We start from the raw sequence: 10,661 nt of genomic DNA on the forward strand, positions 1-10,661 counted from the left end.
GCAAGCTGGGGATACAGGACCCACCTCAGTCCCCAGCTCCATTCTCTTCTAGTGTTTCCCCGCTGGTAGCATTCTCTGCAGTCTTGGAGGCCTGTAAGACAAGAGGAAGACATGTCAGTTTCTAACTAATTAGGAAATTGTCTAGATAACAAAAAGAAAAGTATCTTGATTCTCTGTGGCAAGACAGAGTCGGGTGAGATCAAGATTCCAAAAATAAATAAATGAATAAAAATGAAATAAAAAATCAGTAGTACACCATCATGACCCAGGAAGGCGGAACAGCAGCCAGGTCTCCCTGCCAGAAGAGTATAATCATAACACACCTTCTTTTTCTTCTTTTTTTGGGTTTTCCGACTTGCAGAACTCTGGAGGAGGGCCTTTAGCTCTGCATCCTGGACCTCCATTTCTGACTTGTAGAGGTCAGGCTTAAAGGGACCACTGGTTATCCGCATGGGGCCATTGGGCATGAGTAGGACTGTAAATTTAAACTGGGCCACAAATTCACCTATGGGAAAAATGAAGATATGCTTTGAAGAAATGATGCTATCAAACTTGGCTCTTTTCTAAAATTAGGAGAAGGGCTGGGGAGCTGGCTCAGCAGTGTAGGTGCCTGCCGGGCAAGCATAAGGTCCAGAATTCAATCCCCGGTACCACACACAAAAAAGGAAAATGGTACCATTTTTAAGCAGGGCTCCAAAGTGAATTCTCTTCAGAACTCACCCTCCTTCTCATAGAGAACATTAAATGGTTGCAGCAGCTCATGTTTAGCACACTCCACCACACCCATCCGAGCCTTCTTCTCATCTTCAAATGCTCTGGTTAAGGAAAGGGGAAATTCAGAGGACTCCTTAACTTGCCCACCAAGCCTCACCATTTTGCTTTAGTTTTTCTGTAGTGCTGACTAGTCCTAGGGTATACACGCTAGGCTAGTATTTATTCTATCATTGAGCTACATCCCAGCCTCAGAAATCATCTCTACCCTCTTTTTCTTTTTGCGGAACTGGGGATTGAACTCAGGCCCTTGCACTTGCCAGAGAAGCACTTATTCCATTGAGCCATCTCCCCAGAACCCCTTTTTCTTAAAAAAAAAAAAAAAAAAAAAAAAAAGGAACATGGGCCACGGAGATAGCTCAGCAAGATAAGTGCCTGACTGGCAAGCATAAGGTTGAAGTTTGATCCCCCATGCCGGGGAAAAAAAAAAAAGAAGTACTTTGTGAATCTGCATGTCATCCTTATGCAGAGGTCATGCCAATCTCTCCACTGTTCTAATTTTACCATACGTTCTGCCAAAGCAAGCACTAGGATTGCTTTTACACTAGCCTCAATGAGAGGAAGGCAGGACCTATGTTGAGTGTACACGCTACTACAAGTCTGGGCAGGAGGGGAGAGGAAAGGAAGGAAAAGCATTCCTGGGTGCGTAGTCTGAGTCAAACTGGTTCTAAGTCCTGTTCTTGCTAAGTGTAGTACCTTAAAGTAAACGGCATAGCATCAAAACGCCTTTCCACCTCACTGAAAAAGGCACGTGAAGTTTTCATTTTCAGGCCATATTGTTTGGAGGGGTCTCATTTGTAAATGGTGGTTCTCTGTCCTGCATCCTTGGCCTTTCCCTCTCCTGAGCTGACAAGAACATCCACAGCATATACTTCATGTACCTCAAATTCAGCCTTTTCATGGTCCTTCCTAAAAGGAATAGAGAAAAAGGTGACCATAAAGAGTAACGGGGCAAGGATACTGCTCAGCAGCACAGCACCTGCCCAGCAAGCACAAGGTCCTGAGTTCAATTCCTGCCCCCCTAACCCATAGCTCTCAGGGTCTGGAGTAGAAGGCTGGTGTGATTAAGTTGAGAGCATGGGGGCGGGGGGAATAGCTTATGGCTGGTGTGGTGGAAGAATGGGGTTGGCACCTACTTCTGCTGGTCTGTGGGATTCTGGATGATGGTTTTCTCTCCGTCGATGACGTGCTGCTTCAACTGATGTGACAGCATACCTGGAGACAGGACAGGGGCTGTGGTACCAGCTAGCCAGATCCCAAAAGGTCCAAAGACACCCACTCAGGGAGTCAGACCATGCCAGCACTGTGCCTGGCTACAGGAACAGGGCACTGAAGTTTCTGGCTCAGACTGAACTACAGCCAGGATGAGGGAGTGAAAGCTGTAATTCTGCAAAATTATTCATTCTTAGGTCCTTGACCCTGTTATCGAGGTCTCACCTTCTATTGGTGTGCAATTAAATGAGTGGGCAACTTTGTTCCAGGCTTCTGTCACTTGTGTGTTCTACAAGTACAAAACCAAATAAAAGGTGAGATATTAGGAGCTAATAAATTCTCTACTGTAAGCATAAAAGGTTAACTGATTCACCCAAGGTTAAACAAGTATGTCGAAGAACGCTACCATAAACATGGATTTTCCCATGTAAAGTTCAGTATTTATTCCTTTATACCTACCTGGCACTCTGTTCAAGAGGGGCTAGCAAACCTTTCTTTTGCCATAGCTTTTACTCCTTTCAAACCTGATCTGATCTTTACTTAAGTTGAAAACAGAAAAACAAAACAAAAAAAAAACCTCCCCCAAAATACAGCCCAAACTACTCGCCATTTATTAAATATTTGTGTTCCAGGTATTACTATAAACACTTTACACTTTCATAACTGTGAGAATAAGGCACAACTTTATGTTTTGCATTTTATAGATAAAAGAAATCTGAGCTCAGAGTTGTTTTATTTTTTGAGACAGAGTGTAGTCCAGGCTGGCTCTGAACTCACCATGTAGCCCAGGCAGGCCTCAAATTTGTAGTGATCCTCCTGTCTCAGCTCTTGAGTGCTGGGATTACAAACGTGCACCACCACAGTCAGCTGTTTTGTGTGTGCGTGTGGCACTTGGGGGTCAAAGTTGGGACCTTGTGCTTGCTGCTGAGCTATCTCCCCAGCCCTGTTTTTTTTTTTTTTTTTGGCGGTACCAGGGATTAAACTCAGGACCTTGCGCTATTCTACTCAGTTATCTCCCCGGCCGTTTTTGTTTTTTTGATACAAGGTATCACTATAGAGTTCAGACTGTTGTCAGCTTCCCAACTGCTGGGATTACAGATGTGTCTCACCTGGCTCAACATTATTTATTTTTATTTACTTATTTGGTGGTACCAAGGATCGAACTCAGGACCTCAGAATCTTGTACTGGCCAGGCAAGCACTTACTCCACTGAGCTACCTCCCCAGACCCTCGACATTATTTTTATTTTATTGAGAAACAAATAGCAATGAGAGTTTCAAAACTCAACATTATTTTTATTTATTTAAAAATTAATTAATTAATTATTTATTTGTGTGTATGTCTGTGTGGCCAGCTCAGCCCACCAGGGGGCGGGGCTGGCTGGCATGTGGTGCTGGGAGGTTGAACCGAGGTCCCTGTCCTTTGCTAAACTTGTTCTAAGTAGGTGCTTTAGACCACTGAGCCATCTCACCAGCCCCTCAACATTATTTTAAAATACTAATAGTAAAGTATGGTGATACAATATGGACAGACCCCATCTGATGTCAGTCATATAATGTACTAGCCACTACAAAATTCTATTTTCCCATAGAAATACATAATACATTAATAATAATTGTATGAAATAGCCCACTTGAGGTATTAGTGCCCAGAGTTGAGGCCAGCTCAGACTATGTTATTACAGTCAGTTTCAAAAAAAAAAAAAAAAAAAAAAAAAAAAAAAAAAAAAAAACAACCCTAAAAACTAAAACACAGGGGCTGGTGAGATGGCTCAGTGGTCTAAAGCACCTACTTAGAACAAGCTTAGCGAAGCACAGGGACCGCGGTTCAATCCCCCAGCACCACATGCCAGCCAGCCCCACCCCCTGGTGGGCTGAGCTGGCCACACACACACACACACAAATAAGTAAAATTAAAAAAACAAAAAACTAAAACACAATGTTTTGGCATTAAATAGCTCTCTGGAAATGTCAACTATTAGCAAAATGTCTCCACTATCAATCTAACATGCTTCTTCCTCTTTATTTATTTGGCACAAGGTCTTGCTACACAGCTCAGACTCTAGTGAATCTCCTGTCTTACCCTCCCTAGCACTGGGATTACAAGTGTGTCCCACACCCCATTTTGGGTCTGGCACAGCACACTTGGGGTTCCAGGGCTGGCACAGTATGTGGTACGGGTATCAAATTCAGGTCCTTGTGCTTGCTAGGCAGACGCTTAGTCCACTGAGCTATCTCCCCAGCCCTAACATGCTTAATTCTAACAGTTCATGACAACTCCACCACTGTGGAGTTCTTACCTGACTTGCAAATGACAGAGCAAATTTTAGTTTATTTTTTCCTGGTTCTGGACACTGAAGCTTTGGCCTTCATTCAGCTACTTACCCAGACTTTTTTTTTAAGACAAGGTCTTCCCAACTTGCAATCCTCCTGCCTCAGCCTTCCATAGTGCTGGGCAGATATGTACCACCATGCCCACCGTTAGCCTGTCTTTGACATGTTTACTCTGATACCTTTGTTTTGGTTTTTTTTTTTTTTTTTGGTGGAACTGGGGATTGAACTCAGGCCCTTACGCTTGTCAGGGAAGTGCTTATTCCACTGAGCCATCTCCCCGGCCCTCTGATACCTTTTTTAAAAAATGTATTTAGCACATGGTCTACAGGGTCTCACTACACAGATCGGACTTGTAATCCTTCCTGTTTTTTTAGCCTCCCAAGCACTGGGATTACAGGCGCACACATGTGCCACCATACCCAGTCTCAGTCTCAATCACTGTCTCGATCACCAAAGGCCAGGGATCGAACCCCCAGCCCGTGTCTGCCTAAGAAGGAAGCTTTCATCCACTGAGCTATCTGGTCAGCCCTCGGATACCTTTTATCATTGGGATATATCTATATCTATATAGATATAGATATAGACAGAGAAAGAGAGACAGAAAAACAGATTGATGTAGTCTTTTTAGATGGCACATGTCTACAATCCCAGCACTCAGGAGGCTAAGACAAGAGGAACATCATAAATTTTAGTCCAGCCTGAACTACATAAGAGACTGTTTCATTAAAAACAAACAGCTGGACTATTGGGGAAGTTGTTGATTCCATAGAGTAGTTCTAAATGCCTAATGCATGTTTGTATTTACTAAGCTTTGGAGCTGGATATACATCTTACCTGGTTTCCAGGTTTGACTAAGCGTAGGGCAGCTTCAGCACATAGGTGAGCTGCCTTAATGACATCTGCTTTCCTCCCTGTTACTTGAGTCCCCTGTAGATAAGGAAATGTAATCAGTGTCTTCCTGGAAAGTTTACTAATCCAGCTGACCATTTGGCTAATGTCTGTGGGCAGCCACCTACCTACCTGGGGCACACCAATGACAAAAGTGTGAGCCACATTAGCAATGAAGCCATCCACATGAACCCCAAGGTCACTGAAAGGCAAAAAGAACACTGTATTAAGAACAAGCACTACATGAATGCGCAGATAAAAGACAAATGCCCTAGAATGGTTTAACCTTACATTTTTACCAAGTCACCTTCCTTGAGAATATAATCCTGGTCACTCTTCAAAGGGGAGAAGTGGCACACACAGTTATTTACTGAAATGCTGGTTGGAAACGCAATACCTGTAAAAATAAGCATCAGCCTCACTGTCTTGCTCTCAGGAACCTTACTGCTCCTAAGAGGAAGTGCAAGGTTTTGTTTGTTTGGGTTTTTTTTTTAGGAACTTGATTCAACTTAATCAGTTTGGACTGGGTAGGAAACCATCCAATTGCCACTCCAAATATTAAGCTGAATGAATTAGAGTGGTGGTTGTATCATAATAATAAAATTAAAGATGATCAAATAAAGGTCAAACCTGGGAAATCAAGGGAAGGACTTTTTTTTACCTTTCTTCATTTCCTTCTCTTTCTTGAAGATTTTTCCTGTCTCTCCCACAATCATGGCATCACCTTTCTCACACAGGCTCAATACTGACACACCTGAGCTGGATGCTTCCACCAAAGCTCGAAGGACCCCTGGGGACAAAAACCCACATCAGCCCTGTACATATTTATTTAAATAATCACTTAAGTGGTACTTAGAAGATGGACTCAAAGTTTCTAATAATGCCTATTGCCCCTGTCCTGAGGCTTACAGGGGAAACAAGTTTTACATCCTAGAATAGATCCGCCTATAATCTCTAATTTCTACCTTCCTTTCCTAAAATCAAAAGGCCAACACTCCCTTTTGTCCCATATATTATTATGTGACAACTGGGCATATACAATCAGTCTCCCCAGGCAAGGCATCAGACTTCCAAAGATGGTATCTTTGGTGTAAGAGTTATAAACTTCAGGGGGCTCTCACCAAGGTACTCTATACACATGCAAAGCAACCATCAGAAATTTATAGGCGTCAGGGACAAGGTAGACACAGAACTGCTGAGTTGAAGTTGATGCATTGTTAAGTATTACCTTCTTTCTGTCTCAGACACCCTAATTAGGTCTTAGTCATCTCTATTTATTTATTTATTTATTTATTTATTTTTGTGGGACCGGGGATTGAATTCAGGCCCTTGTGCTTGCCAGGCAATTGCTTATTCTACTGAGCTATCTCCCCCGCCCCAGTAATCTCAATTTATGTAGAACTTATTTCCTCACAAACAAGTATATAAGCTTAGTGGACTTAATCCAAGGTTCCAAGCTTCAGGAGCCGAATGGACCCCAGTTTCAATATGAAGGATCACAAGCACCTCCAATTATAAACTATAAGAAAAAAGATCACCCCCCCAAAGAAAAGTGTACTATACTAAATAAATGCCCATTGTGTTGCAATGTTCTGTTCATAAACTCTCCATGATCCAAATACATTCTGTATTTGGTTTGATTTTTTTGACATCTACTTTGGCAACCCTTCAGAAAGCAGAAAAAGGTTCACAGCCATAGGACCACAAGCATCTTAACTACCTTCACCCACTGCCTTTACAGCTAAAACCACATAAAAGCCCAAAGACAAGAAATTTGTATCTCCCCAAGAAGGCTTTGAAACGTTCAAGTGAGCAGGTCCTGGTGGCATATGCTGTAATTCCAGTGGATGAGGCTGGCAGGCGGGTCACTCCGAGTTTGAGGCCAGCCTGAGACCTTGTCTCAAAAGAAAAAAAAGTTTGAAAAAGTTAAAGTGAATTAGAAAAAAAGAAAATGGAGAGTGAAACACTTGCCTAGAGTACAGTGAACTGCTAAGAAACAGCACAGTTCGGGTAAGGATGACTTGTGACACTCCCAAACTCAGCCAGTCTCTCTTTTTCCAGTACTGTTCACAAGTTTGCTTAACTGAGGTGAGAGCATGGCCTCAAAACTGTCAAGTCCCTGAGAACAATCACATTTAGGAGCTAATGCGGTCTGCACAGATTGGCGCGGTGGTAGTAATGAACAACTTCCAGAAAAGCCAGGTAAGTGCCCTTCAACGGCCCCCGAGCTAGCCTAAGTGCGAAAGGGGGCCCCCACCAGGTGAGAGCTGAAGCAGGAAAAGCGCTAGCGAAGCACGTGGTGGGGAAGCTGGTGTCAGGGACCGCAGCAGAGGGAGAGGGGAGCCAGCGACCCGAACGGGGACTGGGCAACACGTGCCTCAGCTCAATTCCTGAGGCCCAGAGCACAGAGGGGTGCTTCGGCCGCCAATGCTGGGCGCTTCCTTCTCAAGGCGGCCTCGCTCTTGCCAGAGCCCCAGAAAGCAGAGACCCCGACTGAAAGACGAGGGAAAGGGGAGGACGCGCCCCGTAGCCTTAATGACGACCTAGGGTCCGAGCCTGCCGGGGCCCTCCCTGCGTTCCTCCCGGTCCTCGGCCCGCACCTCCACTCTCCAGCCCGGGCTGGCTGCTCAGTCCCTGGCTCGACACTGGGTCTTCCCACCACGCCGACCCGGCAGCCCGGGACGCGCCCCTCGAGAGCTCGCTCCGCAACACCCTGCCGCTCCAGCCCCACCGAGGACAACTCGGCACCTCTTCCTCTCAGCCTCGATTCCCGGACCCCTGAGGCCGCACTCACGGTTGGCGATGTCGCCCCCCATCTTATACTTGGTCACGACCAGGTCTTCGGCGATAGTTTGCTCCTGCTGCTCGTCCTCGCCCGACATCTTCCTACTACCACCACTGCAGCTTCGTTTCCCCTGAGCCGCTGACTCCGTTTCCCTTCCCAGCCGCAGGCTGTGGCCAAAGGCCCCTTGATCCGCGAGGAGAGCGCGAGCGAAAGCTCCAGCAAGCAAGGCAGCGGGCGGGCAGGCGAGTGGCGAGAGCGAGAAGCTGCGAGCGCGCGGGCTGAGGCGCAGGGCACGCTGGGAGAACGAGTCCTGCCCTCTGCCCACTTTCAGCAGCCTTTCTACGCTCAGGAACTACAACTCCCAGTCTGCCCCTCGCTCCCCTCGCCAGGCCCCGGGGCCTTGCCCTCCCAGGGCCTCGCACGCCGGAATCGCCGGGCACGCTGGGAAGGGTCAGGCTCCGGCGGGAAGGCGGAGCCGTTGGAGGGCAGTAAGGAAAGCGTGGTCTTTCCAGGAAGAACCACATCCAAGGGAACGCTGAATGAGAGCTGTAACTGGGGGAGGAGGCGGAGCTGCGTGAGGAGTAGGATTACAGGTGGCAGGCGGGGTGGAGCCGAGTGGTGTCCATGCGGGTGGGCACGCGTTACACCTACGGCGGGGAAGCTGGGCGTGCAGCCTTCGATCTCTGGATCAGCAGGCGCGACCGGCCCTGCCAGTCCAATCGTCCTCCACTGCTCATCAGGGAGGGGCTCCGCGGACGTGGAAACCACGGAAGGGTGCTGGGAGCGGGAGCTAGTTGGACAGTCAGACCAACTGGGCTGCCAGACTTGAGGGAATGTCCATTTTCTGTGGCCTCCCAGTGTGGAGCACAACCTTTCAGGGAAGTAACAATAGTTCAGCAGTAAACTTTGATGGGACACCCACGGGCATTGTTGAGAAGGAACGGTTTGATCACTTTTTAAAATTTGATCTCTCCGGGCCGGGAGATAGCTCAGTGCCTGAAGTGTCTGCGTAGCAAGCGCAAGGCCGAGTTTGATCCCCAGTACCGAAGGAAAAAAAAACAACAACTTAAAATTGGATCACTTGGGAGAGAAAAGTTCTGGTGTGTTTTGAGGTTTCAGTACTGTGAAAGAAAAAGTACCTGGAAAACCTTTCCTGCCGCTGTCTGGTGACTCACCTGTAATCCCAAAGCTAAGGTGGGAAAATCACCACAAATTCAAGGCCAGGCTGGGGGCACACAGTGAGTTCAAGGCCAATCTTGGAGAATTTATCAAACAAAACAAAACAAAAAACCTTTTTTGAATCTCCCAAGCATACTTTCTTGTTGACCTGTATGAAAAAGATTGTGCCCTATGCTAGTTTGTTTGGTTTCAGAAAAAGTGCCTCACCATAACTCAGGTTGCCCCAAACTCAGATCCTATCACAGTATGTTGATTGTTGTGGTTACAGGTGGTCCACCACTATGCCAGGCCATTGTTTGCTTTGAAAGAAGTTATTAAAAAATAAAATTAAAGAATTTACCTAATTTCTGCCTTTTTGAAACAGGGAATCACTATTCAGTTCAGGCTGGCCTTAAATTCATTTTGTAGCCCAGACGAGTCTCAAAATTAGTGAGCAAGGGGCTGTGGAGATGGCTCAGTGGAATAAGTGCTTCCCTGGCAAGTGCAAAGGCCTGAGTTCAATCCCTGGTTCCGAAAAGAAAAAAAAAAAAAAAAGTGAGCAAGCAAGGGAGAGCTTGGCAGTGCAAGGAACTGGGTTTAATCCCTGGTACCACATAGCGTGCGTGCTCCACTGAGCCAGACCACTGAAGCCAGGTGTGGTGGCACTCACCTATAATCTCAGTTATAGGGAGGCTGAGACAGGAGGATCACTACAAGTCCTAGCTGTGCAGGGAGACTCTGTACCAAATAAACTTCTGCCACAGCAACCACTGAACAGTAGCCATGGCCCTACGCTATCCCATGGCTGTGGGCCTCAACAGGGACCACAAGGTGACTAAGAATGTGGGCAAATTGAGGCACAGCTGCCATCGTAGACGCCTCACCAAACACACCAAATTCATGCTGGACATGATCCAGGAGGTGTGTGGCTTCGCCACCTAGGAGAGTGGTGCCATAGAGCTGCTCAAGGTCTCCACGGACAGATGCGCCAAGCTCATCAAGAAAAGGGAGGGAAGGCCGGCCAGATGTCTCAGCAGACTAAAGCGCCTGCTTAGACAGAGTGTAGCATCCAGGTTTCAATCCCAGGCCTGCCATGCCAGCCCTGCCCCCAGGGTGCGCTGAGAGCGTGATTGAGACTGGGCATTGTGGCCCACGGCTGAAATCCCAGCACCTGGGAAGCTGAAAACAGGAGGATCACTATGATTCTAATCTACGTCATGAGACCCTGTAGATCCTGTACCAAATACATTTTTTAAAAAAGGAGGGGGAAAAAAAATGGGGAGGGCCAGGGAGATGGCACAGTGGAATAAACGCTTGCCTGGCAAGCGGAGGGGCCTGAGTTCAATCCCTGGTTCCGCAAAAAAAAAAAAAAAAAAAAAAGGGTGGGATGCACATTCATGCGGAAAGAAAATGTGAGGAACTGAGCAACATGCTGGCCACCATGAGGCAGCTGCCAAGGACTGAGCCCCTCTGGAATGAAGCTATGCAGAATAAAACAATTTAAAAAAAAAAAA

The 10,661-nt window shown here is 46.6% G+C and overlaps 1 protein-coding gene and 1 non-coding gene across 2 annotated transcripts; both read right to left on the bottom strand.

The window, feature by feature from the left end:
- Positions 1-6: 6 nt before the first annotated feature.
- Positions 7-8,283, bottom strand: Pa2g4 (proliferation-associated 2G4). The gene is given in 11 exon segments (XM_004649013.2): positions 7-91; positions 324-505; positions 721-815; positions 1,468-1,680; positions 1,908-1,986; positions 2,209-2,272; positions 5,151-5,243; positions 5,337-5,406; positions 5,496-5,601; positions 5,866-5,994; positions 7,999-8,283. Coding segments are annotated over 11 exon segments (1,185 nt in total). The 5' UTR covers positions 8,087-8,283; the 3' UTR covers positions 7-25.
- Positions 1,196-1,299, bottom strand: LOC111814296. The gene has a single exon (XR_002819319.1). It is a non-coding gene; the product is annotated as a U6 spliceosomal RNA (small nuclear RNA).
- Positions 8,284-10,661: the final 2,378 nt, after the last annotated feature.

This window comes from Octodon degus, unplaced genomic scaffold (genome assembly GCF_000260255.1).
Source record: "Octodon degus isolate 3935 unplaced genomic scaffold, OctDeg1.0 scaffold00287, whole genome shotgun sequence".
In the NCBI taxonomy this organism is placed as follows: Eukaryota; Metazoa; Chordata; class Mammalia; order Rodentia; family Octodontidae; genus Octodon; species Octodon degus.